This window comes from Aegilops tauschii, chromosome 6 (genome assembly GCF_002575655.3).
Source record: "Aegilops tauschii subsp. strangulata cultivar AL8/78 chromosome 6, Aet v6.0, whole genome shotgun sequence".
In the NCBI taxonomy this organism is placed as follows: Eukaryota; Viridiplantae; Streptophyta; class Magnoliopsida; order Poales; family Poaceae; genus Aegilops; species Aegilops tauschii.
In genome coordinates, this window is record NC_053040.3 from 112,345,441 (window position 1) to 112,373,048 (window position 27,608).

Consider the following 27,608-nt stretch of genomic DNA (forward strand, 5'->3'; position numbering starts at 1 on the left):
CTGCCCGATCCAATGGCCCACCTGGATCGCATCCGACGGATCACGCTCGACCGGCCGAAATCGTTGGGCCGATGCGCCAACGCGTATTAGCGCCTAATTAAATTATCCTTTATCAAAGAAAGAAAGTTAGATTTCATAAAGTTTAGTTGTGTAGATTTGTACTTCCTTCGTTTTTATTTACTCTAGCATATTAGAGCAAACTTCGTAAAGTTTGATCAAGTTAATAGAAAAAATACGAACATTTATTATAACAAATCTATATGATATGAAAGTACATTCAATAATAAATCTAATGGTATTGATTTGATATTGTATATATTAATACTTTTGTTTATAAATTTTGTCAAAGTTTATAAAGTTTGAGTTTGACTAAAGCTAATACGTGGACTAAATAAAAACCAAGGGAGTACTTATTTATTTATTTTAGAAAATTAGTCCTTCGATGTTCGGCCGGGCGAACTTCAATTCCTGGATCCGAGTGACCTGCTAGCTGCTGCTGGCGCCAAAAGTTGTGTGCAAGGAAAGTGACCTGCTGAAGTTGAAGCCTAGTAGCCAGGTGTCACAACCAGCTGAACTTTCTCCTTCCTTCGATCACAAACGCAAATCTCAACCAGATCCTCCCGTAGCCGGTCCCGGCCTTTTATCCCCAGCCATTCCCCGCCACTCCCAGCTGCCACAGCGGATAACTGAAGCTAAGCAATCACCAGAACTCACGCACGCACACGAAGAACACAGAAACCAGAGGAGCATAAACAAGATTTCGAAGATGCAAGCATTCCTCGCCTATTCGATCCTTACGAATCCATGCTCGAGATCCTTCTTCCCGCGTCCAGCAACGCGACCGCAGTTCCTCCTGTCCTCGGTTCCGGCAGCGAGGACTAGTGCTGCTGCCACCGCAAGAAGATGCGGTGGGCCGGGCCGGAGCGTGGTGACCGCGGCGTCATCGTCCCCGGCAGTGGTCACCGCGGCGACGGACGTTCCCGGGACGATGAAGGCTTGGGCGTACGAAGAGTACGGGGACGCCAGCGTGCTCAAGCTCGACGAGGCCGTGTCGGTGCCGGCGGTGGGCGAGGACCAGGTGCTGGTCCGGGTGGCTGCCGCGGCGCTCAACCCCGTCGATTCCAAGCGGCGTATGGGCAAGTTCAAGGCCACCGACTCCCCACTCCCGGTGAGCCCGGGCACCCCTTCAGTTTCACTTCCTTCCGAGCTCGAGCTCTTGATTTGATCACTTGTGTGTTGTGTCGTGGTTGGTCTGCAGACTGTGCCAGGGTACGACATGGCCGGAGTGGTCGTCAAGGTCGGCAGCCAGGTGAAGAACCTCAAGGAAGGCGACGAGGTGTACGGCCACATCAGCGAGAAGGTCCTCGAGGGACCCAAGCAGTTCGGCTCGCTGGCAGAGTACACCGCCGTGGAGGAGAAGCTGGTGGCGCTCAAGCCCAAGAGCATCGACTTCGCGCAGGCCGCCGGTCTGCCGCTCGCCATCGAGACCGCCCATGAGGGCCTCGAGAGAGCAGGCTTCTCCGCCGGCAAGTCCATCCTTGTCCTCGGCGGCGCCGGCGGAGTCGGGACCCTTGTCATCCAGGTCTGACATTGCTCCTGCGTGGCTTCAGTCCAATCTCAAAACTGAATGTTTCTGTCCAGTCAAAGCACTGACCTACTGAACATCATTTTACACTGGTGTGTAATGTTGCTCTTGACGCCTAATGAAGCTGGCAAAGCAAGTTTACGGCGCATCGAAAGTGGCGGCCACAGCCAGCACCCCAAAGCTGGAGCTCCTGAAAAGCCTGGGAGCCGACGTCGCCATTGATTACACCAAGGAGAACTTCGAGGACATGCCGGAGAAGTACGACGTCGTGTTCGACGCAGTCGGTAAGTTTGTTTGTCAACAGGAGAGATCAAGAGAAGACTGACAAAACGTACACCGCAGCTGACACATGCTCGGTTTTCAGGCCAGGGCGAGAAGGCGGTCAAGGTGGTGAAGGAAGGCGGCAGCGTGGTGGTCCTCACAGGCGCGGTCGCGCCTCCGGGGTTCCGGTTCGTGGTCACCTCCGACGGGTCCGTCCTGGCGAAGCTCAACCCTTACCTCGAGTCCGGGAAGGTGAAGCCGGTGGTCGACCCCAAGGGGCCCTTCCCCTTCTCCCAGGTCGTGGAGGCGTTTTCTTACCTTGAGACCGGGCGAGCCACCGGCAAAGTAGTCATTTCGCCTGTTCCATGAGACACTGCTGTAAATAGCTAGCACAGGTGATGTATTTTTGTCACGGATTACTGAGCAAATATTTGTTGGATCGTGAGTATAAACAGAAAAGGATGTGATGTTATCAGAGATGGTGGTAGGTTCCTGGAGTATTACTACAATGAACAGAAATCTGTAGTATTTGTTCAATCTGTACCTGGCCTTTCACCATTCAGTTACGTTTCAGATGTTTCAAAAGGCTACAGAGGGTTGTACTGCTTTCCTGAATTTCCAAGTGAAAGTGAGCGCACTAATTATTCCGAGGCAATCAACAATTCTTGTTGTCAGAGTAACACCTTGATGATTAACTACCCTATCCGATAGCATTTTATTCTTCTCACTGATAGGATCAGAATGAAAAACTTAAATGATTACAGTGCCTTACACCGAAGTGCTTTAATGTATTATCATTTCTCTGAGTGATTGCGGCAGTCTTTCTTCTGTTAAAAGAAATATTCATTCTTACTGTACTTTAGTTTGTAGTTACAGTAAGCAGAGATTTATTCTTCTACATTACTGACACATTAGTCTTGTTCTTGTGCACTTACAAACGGGTAAACAAGTTTATGTGAACAAGTTCCTGAAGTTGGGCAGGCAGACACTACTCAGTCGTGGCTCAACACATCACATGGATGATGGAAGCGATTGAAAAAACAGATGCTGCTGGGACTCCTCGAGTTGTTTGTTTAGCTGCTACGATACATCAATGTTCTGAATCTTCGGTTTGCTCCATCATAGCTGCAACAAGTTCAGGATGGTGGTGTTTCCGTTTTCCTGCTGCAATGCATTCCAAATAATTTGTCAGTAGACTTGTCACTTGTTAGTAGGATTGCGGCAGTCCTACAGACCACAACTTGTCAGTAGACTTTAGCATAGTAATCTCCAGAGCGACAGTCCAAACCGCTGCTAAATCTAGTAAGTTCAGAGCTCACCTGCGCGTTAAGAACCCCTCCCTGCAAAGGAGGTTTTAAGGGAATAGTTATAACTTTGATTTTGAAGGAATTTAAAAAATTTAACTTAGTTTTGGTTGGGGTGCGCCTGCCTGGACTGCAGTGCAACACCTGAGGACCCCAATGGCAAGCCGCTGTGATGGACCCTCCCTCACAAAAAATAAATTTAATATCGTTGTGGACACATGGCCCACATATCAAATATTAAACTGATAAGAAGATACTACACTTGATCTTAGCCAAAAGGCCGAGAAAGGTATGAGTTCTCCTGCTGCCCTGCCCCTCCTTTTATAGCTGCCTCGACCGCCTCTCCTCCCTCCGCAAGCGAGGTGGTACTAAACGAAACAAAAGAGCAGGGAGACCTGGTGCGCTCGGGCGACCAGCCAAGCAGCCTATGCGTGCGCCTCTCGTTCGTTTGGGCTCCAACAGGCCCGACAAGAACACCACGGCCCAGTATTACGGCTTCCATTTTATCCCTGTTCGTTCCGCCCGCTGTCTCTGACATGTGGGGACGAGCCGAGCTTGAAGGACGACGTTGGCGACTAGAGCACTGCGTGAGTCTAGGACGAGATACAAGAAACTTTAAGGATGGGAAACCGTATGAATGTCAGAATGAGCTGTAGAGATCATCAAGCCATGTAAAGTGCATGAAGAACATACCATTACATAGCCACGAAGTTGCTCGACATTATCTCCGATGAACTGTGATGGCTACTGGTACAATTACCATGTTTAGCTTATTTTTCTCTGAAAGCAACACACAGCACCAGCACAAAAATACAGGAAGCTGGGAATAGTAAATTATGTTCAAAGTAGATTACAATCTCTAGGAGAGCATGTGGGTTGTTCAACTAAAAGCGACTTTCAGTAGAAAGTGGAAACTTCACTCGGTTCAGTTCAATAAAGAAAAAAAATCTTCAATGTACATTTTATTCTTGGTAGTATCTCACAGTTCTAAATACTTAAGTTGGTAGTATATGACAAGAATGAAGTATAAAAGGTGATTGCATACATATGAAAGCATCGAAATCAACTTGACTTGTTGGTTTTATCGGTTGCCGCAGCCATCTTCTGAAGATCATCTGGAGTTTGGGACAAATGTCAGGGCAATGTGAATCTAAAATATAGCAGAGTCCATTTCCCCAAGAATTCCTCTTCGGTGATGAGTTTCCCATCTTCTGAAGATCATCTGGAGTTCTGGACAAGTCATGTGTTTTTGTCACAAATAACTGAGCAAATATCTGTTGGATCATGCATGCAAACAGAAAAGGATGTGATGTTATCAGAGATGGCGGTAGGCTCCTGACGTATTACAGTGAACAGAAATCTTATTCGTTCAGTTTGTTCCTGGCCTTTCACGATTCAGTTATTGTTTCAGATATGTCGAAAGGCTCCAGGGTATTATTGTTGTCATTCGGGGTTCTCACACCCACATCTTGTAAACCACCATGATCACTTGATCATGAACATATTTCCCGCCTTCTACCTGCTTAATATATGAATGCCGGTGGTACACCGGTTCTTTCAAAAAAAAAAGTGAAAGTGAGCACATTAATTGGGGGATCAATTCCGAGGCAATCAACAGTACTTGTCTTCAGAGTAACATCTTGATGATTAACTACCCTCGCTAGTAGATCAGAGATAAAAAAACTACTCTAGTTGATTAAAGTGCCTTACAGTAGCAACACTGGGAGTGCTTTAAATCTATTGTCATTTCTCTGACTGATTGCAGCAGTCTTTTCCTTCCTTTATTTTGTAGTTGCAGTAAGTAGGGTTATGCAGATACTCGCTAGTATTACGGCTTCGTTGTTTTCCAGGAAGAAGCTTTTCAGTGGTTGTATAGTAGAGTCCGTTTTACCAAGATATCAAATCCTTTTCGGTCGTGAGTTTCAGTTATGGCTCAGAAGCTTGAATGGCTCACCAATGGCTGAAGTGGGTGCTGATTGTTCCTGCTTCAGAGCACTTACTCTATTCTCCAACTCTAGGAAAGACTGGTCAGGTAAAAGGATACATGAGAAATTCATAACAGACATAAACAGGAAAACAAGGGGATGGTGGCATCCTTTTATGCGGATCACACTTTCATGATACACCGTAGTATATATTGTTTAACCCCCCTATTTATTCCTAAGCATGCACATGTAAAATGTAACCATGTTCCAGAAAGCAAGAGTAGTAAGCAATCAAACTAATAAAAAAAGTAGTTAAACACATAATACAATACAAATCTCTGTTCCTCAACATTACTGATACATAAGTGCTATACTCGTGGACTTACAAAATGGTAAACGGGTTTATGTGAACAAGCTCCAGTTGACTTGTTTGTTCAGAACATATAACTTTGTTCTCCTTCATAGCTGAAACAAGTTCAGAACGGCGGCAAGTACTACCAACTAATTTTGGTCCATCCAACATGCCAGTTCCACACAGCAAATCAGCATTGCCTTGTTGCATCTGCAAAGAGAAGAAGAAATCTCTAAACCGTGCAGTAAGCAAAGATCAGACAGATTTTCAGAAACATGATAACATTTAAACTTTGATTTTGAAGGAATTTAAAATTTTAAAATTAGTTTTGGTTGGGGTGCGCCTGCCTGGGCTGTAGTGCAACGCCCAGGCAACACCTGAGAGCCCCAATGGCAAGCCACTATGGTGGACCCTCCCCATAAAAAATAAATTTAATATCGTTGTGAGCACATGACCCACATATCAGATATTAAACTGATAAGAACAGATACTACACTTGATCTTAGCCAAAAGGCCGAGAAAGGTATGAGTTCTCCTGCTGCCCTACCCCTCCTTTTATAGCTCCCTCGACCGCCTCTCCACCCTCCGCAAGCCAGGTGGTACTAAACGAAATAGCAGGGAACCTGTGCTGCGCCTCTCGTTCGTTTGGGCTTCAACGGGCCCAACAAAAACACCACGGCAGCATCCATCCTTTCACGGCCCAGCATTACGGCTTCTTCTTTTTTTTCCCTGCTCTCTGCCTCTCTGACATGTGGGGATGGGCGAGCCCAAAGGTGACCAGACCGCACCGCACGAGTCCGTCGCGTTCAAGTTCCTCCTCTCCCTTCTCCAACCGCAACCCCGCGCGGGCGTAGCGATCGATCGAGGCTGCCGACGATGTACGGCGCCATGAAGGACCAGGCGGTCGCGCTGGTCCGGCGGGCGGTGCAGGAGGACGACGCCGGCGACTACGCGGCCGCGCTCCAGCACTACGTGCAGGCGCTCGACTACTTCGCGGCGCACCTCAAGTACGAGCACAACCCCAGGGTCCGCGACGCCATCGCCGCCAGGCTCCCGGGGTACGTCGCCCGCGCCGAGGAGATCCGCGCGCTCCTCGACGGCAGTCCCGCCCCCTGCGGGCCCGGCGGCGACGGCGTGGCGGCGGCGGCGACCAGGAAGAAGGACCCCCGCGGCGGCGGGGGCGAGGACGACGAGCGCGCCTCGGAGCGGGCCAAGCTCCGTGCGGGGCTCCACTCGGCGATCGTCTCCGAGAAGCCCAACGTGAGGTGGAGCGACGTCGCCGGGCTCGACGGCGCCAAGCAGGCGCTGCAGGAGGCCGTCGTGCTCCCCGTCAGGTTCCCGCAGTTCTTCACCGGTACGTGATCAGGTGCCACGAGATTCTTCGTCCTTTTCGCCTCAATTCGGAGGAAGCGCCTGTTTGTGACCCGATCAAAATGTGTCGCACGATTAATTGCAGGCAAGCGGAGGCCGTGGAGGGCGTTCCTCCTGTACGGGCCGCCGGGGACGGGGAAGTCCTACTTGGCCAAAGCCGTCGCCACGGAGGCCGACTCCACCTTCTTCAGGTGATTGCTGCGATTCACTTCTCTTGCAGTTCCAGTCATGTGCTCCAACTACAGAGGCACATTGATTGACAATTATGTTCCAGACCAAACATGTTATATGCAATGCTTACTCAACAGAGGCACATTAATTTTTGTTGCAATGCTGATGTTTGGAGCCAAGGTTTGAATTAGTATATCATCACCATCCTGCCACTTATGGACTAATGTTCAGTGTTGAACTAACTGTAGTATATCTTCGTCGGATCTTCTTTCAAAGTGGATGGGAGAAAGCGAAAAGCTGGTCGCAAACCTGTTCGAAATGGCTCGTGAAAATGCCCCCTCCATCATCTTCATTGATGAAATTGATTCTTTGTGTGGGCAACGTGGGGAAGGTAATGAAAGCGAGTCTTCTAGGAGGGTTAAGACGGAGCTGCTCGTCCAAATGCAGGTGACTTCTTCAGACATTGTAGAACACTTGTCAGTGTCTTCCTTTTACAAGAAACTAGCAGGATCGTTGTCCTTCGATCAATTTACTACCTCCATTCCAAAATATAAGACGTTTTGGTAGGCTAGTTTATAACCTACCAAAACGTCTTATATTTTAGAATGGAGGTAGTAGAATACAGTGGCTCAGATTGTCAAAGCAACCACATGCATCTATCTGTCTATAAATTTAAAATTTGCAAGGCAACTGCCATCGATCACAGTTTCTTCAGTAGTAACTAAACACATTTTTTGCCATGCTTGTAATGTTACAGGGTGTTGGCCATAACGATGACAAGGTCCTTGTTCTTGCTGCTACAAACACTCCATATGCTCTGGATCAGGTAGACATTTATCAAACATTCATATAATTACAGTGTGCATATTTTCTGTGGAAAAACAAATGCAATGTACATCTGTGTTGTGTGTTATCCTTACAGTACTGAACCTGTCATACTTGTGCCCCAGGCCGTGAGGCGACGTTTCGACAAACGCATCTACATTCCACTGCCTGACCTTAAAGCTAGACAACGCATGCTCAAGGTAATGAGCTGACCAAAAGAAAACTTAAGTCAACTCTACCCCACCCTGACATTGCTACCAAACTTCAGTCACCCTTAACATCTGTCACCGCTACAAGGTTCAGTTAACTCAGACTTCACCTTCGCAGGTCCATCTCGGCGACACCCCACACAGCCTGACCAAGAGCGATTTCGAGAGCGTGGCTCACCGGACAGATGGCTTCTCCGGCTCGGATATCGCCGTCTGCGTATGTCACCATACTCCCCCCAGCCTTTTCTTGCACACAATAAACATATGGTGTCGAGATACTGATACTTCTCACTTGCGCGCTTTTGACAGTTGAAGGACGTGCTGTTTGAGCCCATACGCAAGACGCAGGACGCCATGTTCTTCTTCAGGTCAGAGGACGGCGGCGGCACGTGGACGCCGTGCGGGCCAAAGCAACCGGGGGCCGTGCAGACCACCATGGAGGAGCTCGCGGCGGAAGGCATGGCTGACCAGGTGAACACTATAAAATGCAGTCAGCGTGTTATTCTACCTCTCTCTTGCCTTGTTCATCTTTTGCTCAGGTGATTTTTCCTATGGCGATGTAGATTTACCCCACCTCCGATCTCCAGGACAGACTTCGACAAGGTCCTTGCGAGGCAGAGACCGACGGTGAGCAAGGCGGAGCTGGGAGTGTACACGAGGTTCACCAGAGAGTTTGGGGAGGAGGGCTGAATTATACGTACACCCAGGATTTTACGTTCTGTAAATGTTGCCAATGATTACTGACTTGAACATTTATAGGCCTGTATAGCTTTGTGAAGTCATAGCAATTCTTCTTGTACATGTCTGTCGGTTAGAGCAACTCCAACGGGCCGACCCGAACGGACGGCGCATTTGTCCGTTTTTTATTCGTTTGGGTCGGCCGTCCGCCAGGCGTCCGCCCAGTTTTGTATTTGGGTCGGCAGTGCGCCCAACGCGCTGACCCATTTCATGTCCGCATTCAATTTTTAAATAAAAAGGGCCCGCGGCCGATCATGCCAGCGGCCATGTCTCATGCCAGCGCTGGCATACAATGCCAGTTTCAGAAAATATCACCACAGTTCATGTTGGCGCACTCGTCAGCCGGCCGGCACACATGCCAGCACACAAAAAAGGGTAGGACTTGAGTTCGACCACGCCATCGCGGCTCCCGTGGTCATGCCGGCACACTTGCCGGCATACAAAAAAGATGGCCCTCGCCGCCATAGATCACTCGTCGTCGAACTTGAGCATGTCGACCTGCATCTTCTCGAACCACGGCGTCTTCCTTGGCGACACGGTGTTGAGATCCACCTTCATGATCTCCGCCCCGGTCATCATGCTCGCAAGAGCCCCTTCTTTCGCCTTGGTCTTGGCGTTGGCGGCCTCGATCTCTAGCATCTTGGCTTCTTCGCCTCGAGCTCGAACATCTTGGCTTGCTTCTCGGCGTCAAGATCAAGCCTTCTCCTTTGGATCTTCATGAAAGCATCCATTTGCTCCGCCTTGAAACGCCGGCGCTCCTCCTCCCTTGAGTCCTTCTTATTCATCATGCCGTCCACGCTTGCGATCAAGGCGTTGGTGGCCGCATCTCGCTTGTCCTCCTTCTTGGAGTTGGTCTTCCCCCGCGGCCGTGCCGGCTCGCCCTCCCCAACATCCTCCACGGCTTTCTTCCCCCACGTGCCTTGAGTGCGGCATATTGTGCCTTGAACTTCTCTTCATCCTTGATGACCCGATAGCAATGGGAGAGGTTGAAGCACTTGCCATTTTGTTGAACCTTGAATGCCTCCAAAGCTTGAAATGCCTACAAAATGTTTCCATGCAAGCATATGGGCAAGTGATAGCAAATGAAGACGTAAAAGGATGATCTTGATGGCACAAAAGAGGGCGGCTTGCTTGCTATCATACCATGTCTTGCATGCCGATGCCGCTCACGGGGCGGGCCTTGACGCTCTCAAGGGTGGCGCAAAACTTGTTGCACTCTTGTTGGATCACCCTTCACCGCTTGGAAATGGAGACCCACCCGCGCGTGCTCATAAATTGGTAAGGTGGAAACTTCTTGCGCTCATAAAACTCTCGGTGCACACGAGTCCAAAAGGTCGAATGCTTTTGCTCAGCGCCCATCTTTGGGTCTTGTCCAATGTCTCGCCAACACTCGCAAAGAAGCTTGTCCTCGGCAGCTGTGTACGCCTTCGTGCGCTTGCTCTTGCGCTTCGGCTTAGGACCAGCGGCTTGGTTGGCGAGCTCGTCCTCGAACAAAGGCTCCACTTCGATGTCGCACTCGTCCTCTTCCTCTAGCCCATAGTCGTCCGGGAACTCGTGGTCGAGGGGGAAGCCGTCCAGGTCGATGCCGACCTGATCATGCATGAAGGCCGCCTGATTGGGATCATAGCCAGCGGCCGGCGTGAACGCCCCGCGGCCGTCTTGGCTTTGTGTCTCGTCGGGATCGTAGCCAGCGCCCGGCGCACCACCCTCGAAGATGAGGTTTTGCATGTAGTCCTCATCGACGGCGGACGGCATTTCCTTGAACAGGTTACGGGCGTCCAGGAGCCCGCCCACCGGCGTCTACCGCGCGCGTTTCCTCGTGCCGCCGGACGACGAGCCACCGACCACCGGGGTGGCGTTGAGGTCGATGGGCGCGGGCGCGGGCGTGGAAGGCGCGACCACGCTCACGTCGGGTGAGCACTCCCCGAAGAGGCGGGAGGCCTGCGGGTAGATGTGGAAGCCGGGGACCGGGTTGCAAGCCGACACGCGGGGTGAGTCGGGCAGCACCATCCGAGGAAACGCCGACGAGCCGGTGCTGGCCGCGGCGACGGCGACTTAGACGAGGCTGTGCTGGCTAGGGTTTACCCCTAGCATGTAGAGCGCCTCCCTCGTTGCCGCAGCGACGCGGGCGTTGGTGAACTCCTGCTGCGCGGCGACGGCGGCCTCATCCCTCGCGTCCGCGACGTGCCTCCGGCCCTTCCTCTTGGCCGACTCCCTTGCCAGCTGTTTGGGCGTCATCATCTTCTTCGGCTTGGTCACGGCGGCGGTCTTGCGCGGGGCACGAGGCTTGCCTTTCCCGGAGGGGGCGACGGCGCCGGACAAGGCGAGGGTGGCGAGGCCGGTGGCGGCATCAAGGTCGAGGTCAATGGCGTCCTCCATGGCTGGTTGGGGGGCGGGGACGCGCGCGGGCGGGAGTGTTTTTGGAAAAAATGGAAGGAAATGGTGATGGCTGCCACCGACCGGGGAACCCGGGGAGAGGAGTAGGCACGCGCGCGCGTCCGTCTCGTGTCCGCGCCGATGCAAATCCAGCTCAAAATTGGGCCGGGAATGGGTTGCCCACGAATGAAAAACGGACGCGCGTCCGTTTGGGTCGGCGCGTTGGGCCGCCACTTTTGTCCGCGCCGACCCAAACGGACGCGGGCGGATGAAATGGGTCGCCCCATTGGAGTTGCTCTTAAAAACATCAGAAATTGATCAGACAATGCAGTAGATTTTGTTGATTCTGCTCACTCATGGGCACCTGGTGTCAACGGTGTCAGATGGTACTGTCACTAAAAACATCTTTACAGTTGTGCGCTTGTCATGATTGGGCTTGTGAAGAAATTAGACATCCAGAACAGGAATTTCTCTACTTACAAACACCGCTAGGTTTAGGCTACACCGGGCCTACATGCATCATATTCCTGTGACATACAAACTTGCTGCAAAGACAATGTCACGCTTGATTGCGTTGGACGCGATCTCCATTTTCTTGTACAAAGCAGAGTTGCCCATTATGGAAGCCGCATTCCTGAACTCCCTACATGTTTCATCCAACCGCACAATTGTTCTTACAATCAGCCCTTCAGATACATCTGTCAGCTCACATATGTCCGCGAAAGGCGTTCCCTGCACATCGACCCGGCAGAAAAAGACTTAGAATTTTACACCCATCCCACAGAAAGAGTTCCTACCAAGATGTGTGTAGTGGCAATACCTTTGCCCATTCGTAGACAACCTCAACAAGACCAAACTTGAGATTATCACGTGCATACTCCTCAGGATCCACAGGCACCTCGTGCCTCTTTTGGAGCTGTCCCAAGCTGATTGCCGTGTCATAGAGCCTAATACGGAGACAGAGAGAACAGAAGGTACTTGAGGTATGTATCATGTAAGCAATTACACCCTCTGTTCATTAATGTAAGAAACAGAGGTAGTACTTGGCAAAGTTACCAGGTCCAACACACAAGGTGTGTTGGAGAGATAAGCACTAGAAGCAGGCAACGAAAAGAAACTAACCTCTTTTTGGCATCAGCCAGTTTCGGAGTGAGAGATGGTTCTGACGCGTTCCGTTGTTGGAAAACAAATGCAGACATAATAGCCACAGCTTCTTCGGGTTCTAATTCATCCAACTGATTCTCAAATAAACACTCTGTTGATATTAACTCTTCACCAGAGTTCATTTCACATGCCACTCTGCCCTTAAGTTGAACAACAAGATCGGAATCGATGTAATGGATCTCCTTTAGTACATCTATCTGCACATATGGAAAAATAAAATTGTTATAACAGAAATCTTAAAGGGTCAAAATATTAATTGAGGTGCATGTGGTCCACACTCCAAGAAATGATATTTCCCTCTTGATATCCTGGTTGCGGCCTTTTGAGCAATCCACGGTAACTAATCAACTATGACAGTTTCCCAACACAAACATGTGTAACTGGACCACTCAGCATGCCAATTATGATATTCTGTTTGAACTGAGCCTACATAAACACATTCCATGGGAAAAAAAACTAGCCTCATGATTTATACTCAAAACCAAACCATTGTTTCAACTTTCAATGCAGTAGGATAAAAACCAAAAAACCTCATGTTCAGACCCAGATCAGAAATGATTGGACAAATTACGAAATTTTGAGTTTCCCAATCCCCTTGGATTTTGTTGTGCCAGAAATAATAGATATGGTTGCTTAAGGAACTTACTTTTTTTCTAATCTACCCACAAGAACAAGAAAAAATATGTAAAGTCTTACTCTGCCTTGAAACTGTGGCATCTGCTGAAGTGCCTCATCTGACATTTGGTATTTCAGTTGATCCAGCTCATCCTTGTGCATCTTTTGATCCTTCATCATTGACTTATGTTCCTTCAATTTTATACAACCATGGCACTTGTTTTTAGACATTTCTTCCAGTAGGTTGTTATGTGCATGATATCTTTTAACTTGATCCATGTCTTTCATTTTTAGGTCTGCATTGCATCAAAAATAAACAAGTTGAAACAGTTGACAAATCAAGTGCGGGAAGTGGAACAAAGCATTAAAAGATTATTGAGCTCTTTCCAATCGAAAGAAACGCCTAAATAAATTCACATCGGTTAGGTAAATCATCAAATGCTGATGTTACATCAGGGAACTCAAGACAAGTTCTACTGTACTAATAAGATAGTGAAAATTAAGAGTTATATGATCACATTTTGTTTGCTTTATCCTAGTTGCAATCAATAATTCTTGCTCATTCAAGTCTCTCTAGCACAAACACCTTAGGAGTTAAGGGAAGTATAAGCCATAAGAACACGTACACCATAGCCCTGTAACTTATTCTACTTACAAGATTGACTATAAACGAATTGGAACATACTAGATGAACACAATAATCAGCATGCAGACAAGGTCTTTTTTCCAATCTGATTTGACCTTTAATGGAATAGCACAAGATTTTATATGGCAGTTTAGCCATCACAGAATATCTGTACCTTTTATTGCATCTAGCGCAGGAGGGTACTTTCCATCTGTCTGCTCTTTAATAAGCATTTGAACTGTTTTAGCGTAAACTGTTTTGCTAATGTCTTCAAGGAGTCCGACTTGATCAATCTTTATTTTGCTTATACATATACTAATAATCTCTTTATTCTCCACAGCTCTTACTTCAAAACCCATTCCAGATGCGTCCCCCATGTATGGTAGCTTTATATTGATAACACCTGAACTTTTTCGTGTTCTAGAGGAAGAGAAAAAATCATCATCCATGCCACGTTTTCCTTTCGGCGGGATAATAAAATATCCTTGAGAATCCCCTGGCCCCTTCTCACTTTGACTGGATAAATTAGGGGCTAGTGCAGATGAAGTGCAATCACCGGTCAGTACAAGAACAACATACTGCTTTAGTGTAGCGGATGGATTTTTCACGATTACGCCAAGCAAGTGATCATCATCCTGTCATATAACATACACATTATAATGCGGAAAAGATGCCACTGTTGTGCCAGTAACCATTTGTAATAAAAGTAGGAGAAATAAGTAAGCGCAAAGCACCGCTATATCCTCAAGCCTACTGTGGTTTATCATAATCCATGGTAGAAGCGTAGAAAAGATGTTTCAATATTAGAACCTATATGAAATCAAGTAGATTAAGGTACAAGTGAGGACCGAACCCAAGCTGTCTATCCCACCAACCATGGTGCTAGTCAGTAAGCCCCTGGATGACCTCTCAAATTCATTATATAGAAGTGACAAGACTTCTTGCGTCGAATCAAATAAATTACATAGAAGTGCCACAAGAAGTCCACAGTAAATGTAGCTTGCTTAAAATGGCTGGTCAAAGTCCTTATCATTCAAACTGGAGGTGCTGAGAAAGAAGCTCAAAGGTGGTAAGTTAATTGAGGTCCAACAGAAATTTAGTTCAGTTTTGAATCAAGAAGATGCAGATATCAAGCTTAATTTCAAACACAAGACTGAATTTGGGCCAAGCTCAACTCCAGTAAGCTACTTGTGTGTATACCCATGTCACCTGAATTTAAGGATTTCTCCCCTTGGGATGGGATCCTTATTTGTTTAATAAAAGGTCGCAAAATTGAATTCTTATTTGTGACAGGATAAGTAAACAAAAAAATCGTTGAAAGGATGAACAGCAAAAATAAAGCATGCGTAAAATGCAACCCAATAGAATGAATACATACAGATTTGGATTTAACAACCACCAATCTTCCAGGCGCAAGGAACTGCTGAGTAGTGTGCAACTGCATAATTGCTTCTGTGACAAATTCCCTGTGTTCTTCGGCTTCTAGAAACATATCGTAATATTCTTCAATAGAAGGCTCCCCTTTTATGCACCTGATGATTTAAGAATGAATTTAATAGATTATGATGCAGATAGGATAATTTATTGCATGTAATATACGATCTTGCAACTTTTTTATTATTATTACACTATATGGTTAGTGCTTTACCAAAAACGAGTTAAATGCTTCATAGTGCTATATAGATAACACTGCGAAGAAAATGATGAAAATGTAATACTAAATAAGGAAGCCCCAAAAAGGCCCAACAAATGATTGTTAACAAGGTTGTTAACAAGGAGGAAAAAGACTGAACCGCGCCAAGTAGGGATAAAACCTACGACCTTCTGCATAGGAAACAAACACTCTATCCACTGAGCTGTATGTTTATTTGTTTATTAACTGTATACAAAAGAAAATACCAAGTACCAAACATATCAGCTTAGCATTTGATAACATCCAAAGATCACACAGAGGACTGATTCTATGATATGTGCCCTGGATCAACCCAACTGTACATCTAGTCCTGCAAGGTGCTGCAGAAAATGACTATATTGCCACACTCCCATCCTTTTGGGGGCTAGATGCACAGTTCATGACTGGAAGCCTGGGAGGCAGAGGACTAAGTAAATAAATGTCTGCATTTCTGTAACTACGGTTTTTTTTATCGTTTTTATCTTCTGTAACCAAGTCCAACAGACTACTACAAGATTTGGTTATAAGATATTGCGGCGTATTTACTCATTTGCCAACTTGGACAGATGAACAAAGATTAGTCCTCTAGGAATAGATGGTCGTTTTTGCATATCCAAAAAATGAGACTAGATCAACACATTTGCCAACTACGGTATTTTCTATCACATCTTTGCAGTGCCAATTACTCTAAAGCTGTGTTGGGTCTATTCTACCAAGGGTTGTAGTTCCACAAATTAGATACCCAACCCATAAATTAAACATGAGTGCAAGAATATCAAATATCGGCACCAACCGTATTAATACAATTTGGTAAAGAAGGGTTGATGTCTCACTCGATTGTCTTTGTAGGTTGACGTAGCATTTGCAGAAGCAGCTTTTCCTTCTGAGGCAAATCCTTCTGTGCATGGAATTCTGCGAAACTTCTCTTAAGCATGTCCTCCACCTACAAGACAATGCATCTGTGAAGGATATCCCGTTTCCACTGGAACATTTTAAAAAGAGCATAGTGGCACACATCGATCTAAGACATAGTCACCGCCTCTGTAGGGCCTTTTGGCCTTGGGCATTATTCTTTCCATAAAATACATCAAGACGCATTCTAGCGTCTCCCAAAGCAAAAAATATATACTGATAGTAAAGTCAGTATGCCTAGGAGAAAAGAAAATTAAACTTAACAAAGTTTTATCATGTATTGAGTATTTCCAGCTGATAATAACGTTAACGACAATGCAATCAATCATACTTCCATCTTATGCTCATTCAGAACCAGTGCCAATTGCAACTGCCTGCGACCTCACATCAAACAGTAATGCAAATTAAGCAGACTGCAAGCCAAGAAATTTAGTTGAATACATGAGTCGATTTTGTGCTTGTATGTAGGCTGGGCGCTTCCACTGCGTCAGCCATTTAAACAATACCTCGAGATTTGTGCACATGCTCTCACGATATATTTGTGGTAAGAGAATGTGCGCAGATCTCAACGCACATCCAATGGTAGAGATAATGGGGGCACCCACCCATGCCAGGTACAAGGTGTTAGCCCCGAATACAGACTCTCTGGTCAACATATTTATCAAAACATGGATTGACAATATACTGTGTTTTAACAAGTAAATAACCTGAGTTGAGCAGTGCAGCTGTAGGAATAGCAACTTGTATTCTCATGAGGCCATAGCCAGTATACAGGCAAATAAAAAATGCACTAAACCACTTAAAACAATAATGATATCAGACAGCTAATATATACATGTCTAACAGAAGCAAGAGCAACATATATTTCTAGCTTATTTCAGTTTTTGGTCTATAATTCAAACATATATATTCGCAATGCATGTGCTTCAGCATAGATAAGCTCAAGAAAGAAGATTGTATAAGAGGAAATAAGCTGATTTGAGCAGTTTAGCAAGAGGGACATATATGTCGAGTTTATGTTGCAATTTTGAGTATCCAGAGTTGAAAGTTGAAACATATATATTTCAGAGTGCATCTGCCCCATGAGCTCGAGAAATTGAAAGATGGTTGGTCACAGGAAATACACCCACATCTAAATACAAAACTTATTCAAATAACATGGCTGAGCAGGAAACTTTTCTAGTCGACAGTGAGAGGTATACCTTAAGTTCCTCCACACGTAGAAGATGTAGTATCATAGTGTATGTTAGTCGAAACTGAGATTCCAGTCGAGTTGGTTTTCCAACAAGAAGATTTTTCAAATCACTTTCTTCAGGAATTTCATCACGGCACATCATTATCACTGTACCTATGGTATCTAGTCCTCTCCTACCAGCTCGTCCAGCCATTTGAATATACTCCCCTGGAAGTAACCTTCGATGTTCCTTTCCATCAAACTTCCTTAAAGTATCAAACACAACCTGTTGAATTTGCAAGGTTTAGTCGGAGGCACAGAGCAGTCAGAATCTTGGGCTTAAAAGGCATGGTAAGCTCAAACATATAAACTCAGCATGAGCAACAATTAGCTTGATTCCAAACGGCGCACAGAAATAAGAAAAAACACTATGTGCATCAGCCTGACTACATTTATGTTTGCACGAACTAAATACTGGACATTATGTGTAACTGTCAACAGCAAACTGCAAAATATATTTAGAAAAAGAAACCTGTCAATCAATGTTGGCAAGATACTGACAATACATTAAAATTGGTCTAGTGCAAAGCATATTCAACAGAAGTGACCTGCAAACCATAATACAATCACTAGATATTATTGTCCCAAACTCCCAATACACATGCCAAGACAAAAAAATTGACAGTTGTATCCCAAATCTCAGCGAGGTGAGTGTTAAGTGGTGACTACTTCATGCTTCCCACATGAATAAATCGAAAAAGGACTCCCAAGGTTCTGAACTATAAAACATAACAAAATGACCATTAGCACCTCGCTACAATTAGAATTAACTGCAAAGATATAGCAGTTACCAGCCAGAATAAATGATGTTAGTTTACACTAAGTATAAGGTATGCATCATTAGCACATTGCAGTCAATTCGAAAAATGACGAGACAATTGATCGGTTTCATTACCACAGTTCAAATATACTCCCTCCGTTCCTAAATATAAGTCTTTCTAGTGATTCTAACAAATGACTACATACGGAGCAAAATGAGTGAATCTACACTCTAAAATATGTCTACATACATCCGTATGTTGTTGCCATTTGAAATGTCTAAAAAGACTTACATTTAGGAACGGAGGGAGTACAAATATAAGTAAAACTACGAATGGGTCGACCATGCTTAGTTTAAGTATAATAGCAATATGAAGTCTGAACACAAGATACAGAAACACTGAAACCCTCCGTATGAGAGAAGAAACAAAAAAGAACTCACCGTTCTTGCAGGAGCATTAACACCCATTGCAAATGTCTCGGTGGAAAACAGTACCTGCAACGAGTTTAAGCAAGTCAAAAGGTTCCCACTTGGTTAATTTATAAAATATAACTGCAGCAGCACATGCTATTTTAAAATATAACTGTTTAGCTAGTAGCTGACAACACTGGTTTGAACCGAACAATCATTTCACAGTTAGCTCACTCAAGCTAAACACCTTGTGCCCATGATACTGGTTCGGCAATGATTATTCGAGCACAGTGCACAACTGCCAATTAGTAGCCACTACTCACTAGTAAGCATTTATAGTTGTATACTTTGTTTACATCTAGCAAATATCCTACAACATATGGACCGTCCATGAATGTTTCCCTTCAGGCTTCAAGAAGTGCAACTACTAAGAGAAAAAGTAGATAGATGACAATGGAGAAGTAGTTAATCCTGGTTAGCTTAGTACATCAGTTTCTAACATGTAACTGAAAGACGAAAAGAGAAGTCCAGTTTACCCTCACAAGTATCAAACCTGACATCTGATCTTCCCAGCTTCCAAAACCAGTGCAGAAAACCCTTTAGAGCGGTTTCACGAGGTGGTTTTGCTACTGTGCTAATAGTTCTCCACAGGTGGAGCTCCGGCTTAGATAAGTAAGGAAGACTGCACAGCCATGTCAGGACCCCACATGGACACATGGCATCATGTTCCACTCACTCTCTTCAGGCGAGAGACACCATTGGAGACGCTCGGAAAATCAGCTGGGAGGAAGAGTACAACTCTAGTTGGCAGTATTTGAGATGAGCTCGGCTCCATGTGAGCAGCAGACCTGCACCACTGGAATCGAGACACAAGCAGCATATGGATCAATCACTATCAGCTCCAGATCCACGCTAGGGTTGAGGAGATGATTCCACCATGCCATGGCACACGGGAGCGTCATCCTGCTCCAAGTCAGTGTGGAGTGTAGCGAGCTCTGGAAGGCATGGAGGAGCACGCGGCCATCGAGTAAGGAGGTGATGGCTAACAAAGAGGAGCAGGTGGAGGTGGCCAGCAAGGGCAGGAGAGAGAGAGAGAGAGAGACAGACAGACAGACAGACAGACAGAGACAGAGAAGGCGGGAGGAGGAAGAAGATGACATGCGGGGCCATGATGGTGTGGTTGTCCAATATTCTAACCTATCCACGTTGGAGCTCCATGTGTTCAAATCGCTGCAACCGTGGAAACACCACCATGCAAAACCACCATAGAGGGTTATTTCCACCAATTTTTAATGTTAAGTGTGCTAGGCACTATACTATAAGGGGTTTGCGGACCACAGTAAACCTTTTACAAAGATGAAATATCAGTTAGATGTTCGAAGCTTAACCTTGATCACACCGCGACAAAACAGCATCTCAACTACTTCTTTCACAATAGGAAGAAGCCCAGCATGGTGAACTCCAATTCCTCTTCGCAGAAGGCTTTGTATTCCTACGACCTAACAAAGATGTCAAAATCTATAGCATCAAAACAAAGTTAAGCTAACCAGTCAAGAACTTTGCTATTGGATAACCTGAGGAAGGTTCCTGTCAGATCCTTTGAGGCGCGAAAAGGCCTTATCACAGAAAACACGGATTTCGCTTTTATCAGAACTACTGGTGAGATCAGCACCAAACATGCTATCTGCTGACCTATCACACCTGTTCTTTGAGAAGCAAAAAATTACCACCTGCAGAAGAACCATAGAAATGATCAGAAAAAGTCATGTCAAATGTTAAGTAACATACAATAGATAAAGGAAAATTATGTTCATGACCAAAAAATGATAAGATAAATTGTTATTCTACAACGGAGTATTAGGTTCAGAATGCACAATGAAAAGTAACATTTCAAAGCAGAAGAACATGAGGTCCAAAGAACTCGTCGTGAATTAAAACATGGAGAGAGATGTCAAAAGCAATCTTTCTCACATACAGGCACAAGTGATTTCTTCAAAAGGTTATTTATAAGCGGCATCCAGAATGAAGACTCAGATCTCCTTGACCCTGAGGTGCTTTGCTGAATTGCTGCTGCTCCTGAATTGGTTTGGTGGTGCTTTGGGTGCTTCTGATCTCTCCCTTTACTAGACGTGTCTGGATTTCTGCCTTGAGTTCCAGCACGTACTGCAGGAGCTCCTGATTTTGTTCCAGGTTTCGCTCCAAACTTGTTTGCATTTTTCATTTTGAAAGCGTCCTTGGCGTCTCTAAATCCTTGAGTAAGAAATATATCCTTCTCACATACTTTGTATACCTCTCCAGAGTAGAACAGGCAATGCTCGAGGGGAACAGGCCTTTTGTTAGTCCTGGTGAAATATAGTGGTCATACGGTGATGCAAATTGTGATATGATGAAGTATATGTTGAAAGAGCTTAAGAACAGGAAGCATGTTATTACAAAAGTGCAGTTAAGAATGTAAAATTACACTGTAAGGCGCTGAATTATCTAACCTCACCTAGAGCCCAATATTGTTGAAGCTCCTACACTGTCCAATTATGTGCAACCAAGCCAAAAAGGTATCTTGTGTTATGCCCCCCACATCGGGGAAGGGCAAATTGTTGTCCGTATACTATAGTAAGAAGAGTGTTTCAAAAATACCCCTCCTTTAGGGGAAAATGAGAGGGCAAGAAGCAGAACTCAGCTCCCACTATAAACATGTCAAAGGAACGCGGTACCCTGACCATTTCCTCTAGCTACTCAACTCCATCCTGTGTAATTCAACTCCTCCCTCTATCTCTCTGAGTGCATTTGCATTCTCTCTCAGCCTCTCAGGGACAAATACACACTTGCGATAGGCAAATGTTTAACACCAAATGACACATTTTGTTCCACTGAAAGATGAATCAAATAGATAACCAGCTAATCATGCAAGCCACTACCACCTGAATTATCTCCATGATCCACGCGGCCAGGCCCTCTAACAAATTACTGACTCAATCAAACTACATGAAGGTGACTAACATAGCATTTGTACGTAATCTCCTCATATGTGCGTGCATGTTGATTACTTCTCCGGGATCCAAGCGTGCACCTCCTCATCCATACTACTAGCTAGCAAGTTTTAGTAGGCGTAGACCATTAATAGGTCATATGACATGTTATTAATTTATTATACATGTGAAAAAAAAGGCCTAATAGGATCATCATAATTAACTTATAGGCTTATATCAACAGAAACAATTATCAAGATTTTTATTGCACAAAATACTATAGTAGAGTGGCTGGTTGGAATTAACAAACTATAGGTTCAGGGGTAAACTGTGCATTTTTCCCCCACTTCAAAATGATAGCACGTTACACTTACGATGTGACACGAATTTTCTTCTGTTTTGTTCGGCCAATCCAGTCAGCAAATTCAACTGTATTCGGAACCTGGCAGAATAATTAAAAAGTCAACCCTAAAGTAAACCTGAACATGGATGAAATATTATGGAATATCAAACTTCAGATTTTTCGTAGCACAACAGTGAAAAGCACTTTTTCAATATATTTAATGTGTTAGTTTGGAATCAAATTTTCACATTAACCATTGCTTATCATTAAACGGTTGCTACAGCCAGTAATAGTTGTAGTTGAATACTGTAGCAGCCAGAGACTTGCATAACCACAACCAGCAAATAAATTACTTTCCTGTACATGTATGACATAATCTAGGTTCCTGGATCATAAGACCGTACTTGCATGCTATGAAACTTACACAATCAGACAATCTTCCATACTATGAAACTTACACATACTTGCCATAATGCTACGGCCAAATCACCTTAAGATCTTCAGTATCAATTAAGAATCCAAAGGCAGCTGAAAAGTACTAGTATTCCCTGTTCTAAAGTGAAGTCTGAACGACTATGTACTAAATGACATGCCATACTTGCATAATTGGTATGACTCAACTATTACCAGGTAACAGTTTCAACATCAATACTATATATACCATATTTGGTTGATTGCAACAGTCGTAATAAGATTGCAGTTTTCACTGAATCCATACCGTTGCTGAAAGGAGGACAATGTTAATGTGCTTCGGGAGCATTATAATAACTTCCTCCCAAACTACGCCTCTCTCGGCATCATTGACATAATGCACTTCATCAAAAATTACCTGATTGCATCATTAATCACACATCAGAAACATGAACCATGAATCCATGATCCCTTTATAAGATTGCAAAATGTGAAGTTGAAAGTGAAAAACAGAGCATATTACACTAAGAAAAATAAAAAAAATGCAATGACATACCCATTCAATATCCCGTATAATATCAGCACCTCTGTAGAGCATTGAGCGCAATATTTCTGTTGTCATAATTAAGCAAGTTGCCTCTGGTCTGATGCTAACATCTCCAGTAAGAAGTCCCACATCAAACTTCCCGCAGAAATCTCGGTATTTCTGGTTGCTGATAGTCTTAATGGGAGCAGTATAGACAGCCCTGGTGCAATGCTGCATAATAACGTCTGTTATCATAGTGTCTACACTTGCATTCTTTTTATAGAGATATGTCATTATATGTTTGGGAGGACCTGAATAGACTGCTACAGTACATAAGAAGTAGTGTAACAAAGTATGCATTACTCTAAACATAAATCTACTAACGAAAGTAAAAGTGAAAGTGTATAAGGAATACTGTGTACTTCTCAAAGCAACTATAAGGTGTAATAAGTAGTAAGCTAGAGATCTCCCTCTAACTCAAGCACATTGCTGACCGCAAATAACAGAGTAAATAAGAAGAATGAAAGGCCGCAGCTCAGAAAAAATATACAGAAATGAATCAGTGAAGTCAGACGTACTTTTGATGCTAAAGCAAAGGCATACTCTGCAACAACCGTCTTTCCTGCTGATGTATGGGCTGCCACAAAGACTGATTCCCCCTTCTCAAGATAATATATAGCCTATTTATGGTAAATACAAAGAATACAGGTTAGCGATTGTATCAAGCATTCATTACCATACTATTCTAACCATAAGGTGATAGCAATTAGGGATTGCTCTTGCTTGTATGCATAACTTTGATAAGAAGTATATGAAGGGGACACCCCTTCTTGCTTGATGTTTCCTTCCATTCGAAATTCATATGGCAGTCTTGTGTCCCAAAAGGGCCAAAGACAAGGAACAAATAGAAATGGAATGTACCATTTGCAGCTATCATAATACGGAATTTGTTTCCATATGTAGTCAATGTGTGAACCATAAGTATGAACACAAGTGTCTCCGCATGTGATGGATAGAGAATTTGGAAGGGATGTTGAATTCCTAGTCTATCAACCACTCAGAGTTTCACAAGATGGTGGTAAAATCATATGAGTGCAAATTTATTAGTTCTTAGCACACAATTCCTAGTCTATCAACCACTAAGAACTAAGGTTGAGACTTCAAAACACATAATTATTCACAGCTTCAAGTTTCTTAATGTTGATAGCTTGCATGCACAAAGAAAATTTGTGCCATCCTAACTAATTCCGATACAAATCTAAAAATCTTTAATATAGTTGCTAGGTAAATTGAAACTGAATGTTTCCTATTCGTGGTAATTTACAAGGAAAGGGTGTAGACTGTCAAAGCACAGAGATATGGTACCACGCTATCACCGATTCACTGGTGCATGAACCACTACACAAGCCTGTGGCATGGTTGTGCCTATTGAACATCATGTTAAAAGAAATGTAGTTCATGCTCTTAAACAGCATAACACACTAGATGCTCATCAGCGTTGGAAACTTCAGATATTCAGATAAAAGGTACAGATGCTGATGAGTATGTTACCTCCTTCTGGAACTTATCCAATTCAAAGGGATATTCAATTGCCATATCTGGAACAAGTTTGTGGAAGTTCGCCACAATAGAATTATCCCCAACAACGAGTGCCCAATCCTATTGAGTGAAATGAAAAGAAATAACAGTCAGCAGTTCGATTTTCTTCAGAAATGTTGCTGCTTCTGCAACACCAAGCACCAACGAAGATGATGTAATAAGAAACAAAACAGATGCAAAGAGTCACATTTTTTTTTAATAATGTGCACCTACCGTGCCCTCCTGTGCTGGCTTATCATCAACTAATCCACTTGTTTCTCTGCGAGTATCTTGCACTTCAGATGATAACATTTTATCCAAGTCAGTTTGAGCTTCAGAAATATCTTCTCTGGCATTAGTTTCCTGTTTGTCAGTGTCTGCCATTGTAAGAGTTTCAGAAGCATCTTGCAACTTATCAACCTTTCGTTCATTGACATCTGCGATTGGGAAATGCAAGGATTAACACGGAACCGGATAAGACTTAATAGCATTGAGAAACACATGTAGCCTATATACAGTTTTTTCATTAAGTAACTGTAGCTTATACATGTTTTGTTTTTCACGAGAAACCGTACTCTATACATAGTAGTAATAGGCATTTTATCAATTACTTCATATTCCATATCTAAATGTAGGTTTTTGTGTGATCCTTGCAGACAGCATTTTCAAACTTTGGTCTATCTTAGAAATGGCTTCATGATTCATTTCGTCTTCTGCTAGTATTAAAAAACATATTCAAATTATTGCATTGAGACTGAAAAGTCAAAATGGCATATCTGTAGGTGTAGAAAGTAGCTGCTGCGATTCAAAACAAGAGAATATATTCATGTGATTTGAACATATGAACTACGGCGGCAATAAATTACCATTGGTACCCTCATCTCCAGCCAATTGCTCACCATCATCTTCATGTGACACAATGTTGGCATCATCTTCATCCCAGGCTATCTTGAACAAATCATCAAACTGCACCGAGTACTTATCCTGCCGGACCATGGGGCAATCAGAATATAATGCCAAAACTGCAGGGATGTGGATGTTGAACTGTAAGCATTTAAGCTGGTTACCGTCGAGTCATTTGATGAAGATGCAGGTTGCTCCTCGACATGCTCCCCGTCACGGAAACACTTCCAGTGACTGTTATACTCCTATAACATAAGAGAGGAGTTGTTACTGCCCCAGTTTAGAACACCCACAGCATTCCTTGGTAAAATGAACACACACTTCAAGATTTAACGAACCTTCAACTGGCCCAAGTCCAATCCCTTGGGGAACCCTGGTGGAGCGTTTAGTGCAGGGCCACCACTCATAAGCTCACGCACCCAATCGCCATTTCGGGCACCCTCTGGGAATGCCTTCTCCAATGCTGCCGCCTCAGCCGCATCGTCCTGCAGGCCCCCCGGGCGGAACGGCCGGCTGTTGACTCTCCCCCTCACAAAGTCCTTCGCTGGGCCTGGCATCCGTGGCACCATCCCCCCAGTCCCCGAGTCGAACACTTGGCTCATCTCCATCTGCACAGACTCAGGGTCCCAAACTTGCTGCTCAGACGATGACGACGATCGTCGGCGAAAAGGCGGCTCCCAGGCGGGGACGAGCATGGTGCGGGGGGCAGAGGGCTCCAGAGGCGGCCTGGCGAGGTCGAACCAGTCCACATCCCACACCCTGCCGTCATTGGCCACGGTGGGGACGTAGAGCTCGGGGTTGAGGTAATTGGCCTCGAGGTACTCCTTCACGCTGCTGGGACTCTCGGGCGGGTAGGCCGGCGGCTGCGGTTGCCATTACAGCATCGCTGGGTTTAGGGTTCAGACTTCGCACTGAGTAAAAACGTGCAGTGTGGGACGGAGTTTGGGGGGGGGGGGGGGGGGGGGGGGGGGGGGGGGGGGGGGCGTACCAGGACGAAGTCGGGGACGGGGCTGGGCGGGTTGGGGGTAGGGTCGAGGCGGAGGTGGCCGCCGTGGCCGGAGAAGCTGATGCGGAACGGCACCTCGCTCGCCGGCGACGGGGTGAGGTCGTCCATCGAGGCCCCCGCGACGAGGCGGTCCGTTAATCTCTCCACTGAACTCTGCTTCTTCACAAGCTTAATAGGGCGCGGGCGGAGCTAAGCGGCGGCCGGAGTTGGGGCCGCGGGGCGGCGCCGGAGATGGGGGGTGGGGGTGGCGTCGGCTCGGCTGCTCGCATACTCCGATGCGTCGGGTCACTCTGGCTAGTCGTCCGCTCGGCTACGCGGTGCGACTCGACCAGATTAGAGCATGTCCAACCGGCGCGACATGCTACGTTTTCCTTTTTTTTTTTTTGATGGGATATGCGTTTTTGTTAGGGAAAACCACATGGCAACTTTATTGATCATCATGTCAAAAAAAACTTTATTGATCATAAAAAAACTACATCGTTTGCAAGGGAGATTACAAGATAATTGGGGGGCTACTCATGCTAAACAACAGTGTAAGCCTTGGCATTGCTTTAATTTCAGCAAAGCCCCTTTTTTACTTAATTAAGGGTTTTAATTTCAGCAAAGCCCTTAACTAAGGAGTGCAGACATCCTGGACGCCCTTAATTAGACGCGGCAGCACCTGGACGCTGCAATCTGACCACACACTTTTTTCACGGTGATATACGCGTTATGCATTATTGGTCTGGCATTTATTCAAGATACAAACTATAATACAGGTCCAGGGCATACAGGCTGTCTATCTTGATGGAGGAGGATGGGAGCGACTAACAGTCTGTCGACTGAAATTAGTTTGAGTCAGTCAATTTTTCTTAGGCCAGAGAAAAAACATTTTGTTAAAGCCCAAACTCATGTGTACAAACAGCATCTGGCAAAGCATTCGGCCAAACCTGCCGGGGCCTAGTGCGATCAGCGCCAAAGGCTGCACGTTAATGGGCTATTTACTACAGTCCCATCCTATAAGAGTACAAAAAGCCAACATCGTAACTGAATTTTAGTCTATTGAAAGTTTTGACCTCATGATAGATTACTCCTTTTGGATCAGAACAAAGTCGGACCATGGACAGAAGGCCACGCACCAGGTTTTGACTGTCCTATACTATTACACTAAAATAAAAACTAAAACAAAAAAGGCTTTCTAAGGAGGAATAAATTAGAAGCAATGGTAATACTCTTTAAAAGAAAATAAAGTGAAAACTAAAATAAAAAATAATGGCAGAAATTACAGATAATTTACAAATAAATTGTGTATCTAATAATATGCAATAATTAGCATATAGTAATGTCGTTTGCAAGAAAAAAATTATAAGAAGGAATGGATTAAGA

The 27,608-nt window shown here is 45.0% G+C and overlaps 3 protein-coding genes, 1 long non-coding RNA gene, 1 other non-coding gene and 1 pseudogene across 6 annotated transcripts; 2 read left to right on the plus strand and 4 right to left on the minus strand.

Moving 5' to 3' along the window:
• Positions 1-583: 583 nt before the first annotated feature.
• LOC109767179 (2-methylene-furan-3-one reductase) lies at positions 584-2,431 on the plus strand. Its single transcript, XM_020325947.4, has 4 exons — positions 584-1,168; positions 1,259-1,582; positions 1,710-1,869; positions 1,950-2,431. Exons 1-4 carry the CDS (start codon positions 767-769, stop codon positions 2,213-2,215), a joined length of 1,152 nt encoding a protein of 383 aa, XP_020181536.1. The 5' UTR covers positions 584-766; the 3' UTR covers positions 2,216-2,431.
• Positions 1,949-3,422, minus strand: LOC120966242 (uncharacterized). The gene is made up of 2 exons (XR_005759597.3): positions 3,166-3,422; positions 1,949-3,010 (listed from the first exon to the last, which is right to left on the minus strand). It is a non-coding gene; the product is annotated as an uncharacterized lncRNA (long non-coding RNA).
• On the minus strand, positions 3,261-3,443 carry LOC120967497 (U2 spliceosomal RNA; annotated as a pseudogene).
• A 2,316-nt stretch (positions 3,444-5,759) lies between these two features.
• LOC120967745 (U2 spliceosomal RNA) lies at positions 5,760-5,954 on the minus strand. The gene has a single exon (XR_005761462.1). It is a non-coding gene; the product is annotated as a U2 spliceosomal RNA (small nuclear RNA).
• Positions 5,955-6,188: 234 nt separating this feature from the next.
• On the plus strand, positions 6,189-8,817 carry LOC109767191 (protein SUPPRESSOR OF K(+) TRANSPORT GROWTH DEFECT 1-like). Its single transcript, XM_040393965.3, has 8 exons — positions 6,189-6,781; positions 6,884-6,989; positions 7,218-7,416; positions 7,727-7,795; positions 7,920-7,994; positions 8,122-8,220; positions 8,313-8,474; positions 8,567-8,817. The coding sequence occupies exons 1-8, from the start codon at positions 6,304-6,306 to the stop codon at positions 8,738-8,740; spliced, it is 1,362 nt and encodes a 453-aa protein (XP_040249899.1). The 5' UTR covers positions 6,189-6,303; the 3' UTR covers positions 8,741-8,817.
• A 2,598-nt stretch (positions 8,818-11,415) lies between these two features.
• Positions 11,416-26,551, minus strand: LOC109767177 (DExH-box ATP-dependent RNA helicase DExH11). 2 transcript variants are annotated; one of them, XR_012187349.1, is made up of 22 exons: positions 26,226-26,551; positions 25,576-26,100; positions 25,402-25,482; positions 25,201-25,318; positions 24,569-24,771; positions 24,308-24,415; positions 23,335-23,436; positions 22,787-22,987; positions 22,538-22,648; positions 21,851-21,918; positions 20,486-20,852; positions 20,085-20,240; positions 19,899-20,009; positions 18,541-18,594; positions 17,308-17,565; positions 16,027-16,136; positions 14,900-15,053; positions 13,697-14,156; positions 12,978-13,192; positions 12,240-12,707; positions 11,938-12,064; positions 11,416-11,849 (listed from the first exon to the last, which is right to left on the minus strand). XR_012187349.1 is itself a non-coding variant. In XM_045229761.2 (22 exons), exons 1-22 carry the CDS (start codon positions 26,349-26,351, stop codon positions 11,637-11,639), a joined length of 4,107 nt encoding a protein of 1,368 aa, XP_045085696.1. In that variant the 5' UTR covers positions 26,352-26,551; the 3' UTR covers positions 11,416-11,636. The 2 variants fall into 2 exon arrangements, 1 of the variants encoding a protein (XP_045085696.1); XM_045229761.2 differs by having other exon boundaries at positions 12,240-12,478.
• Between the last annotated feature and the right edge of the window lie 1,057 nt (positions 26,552-27,608).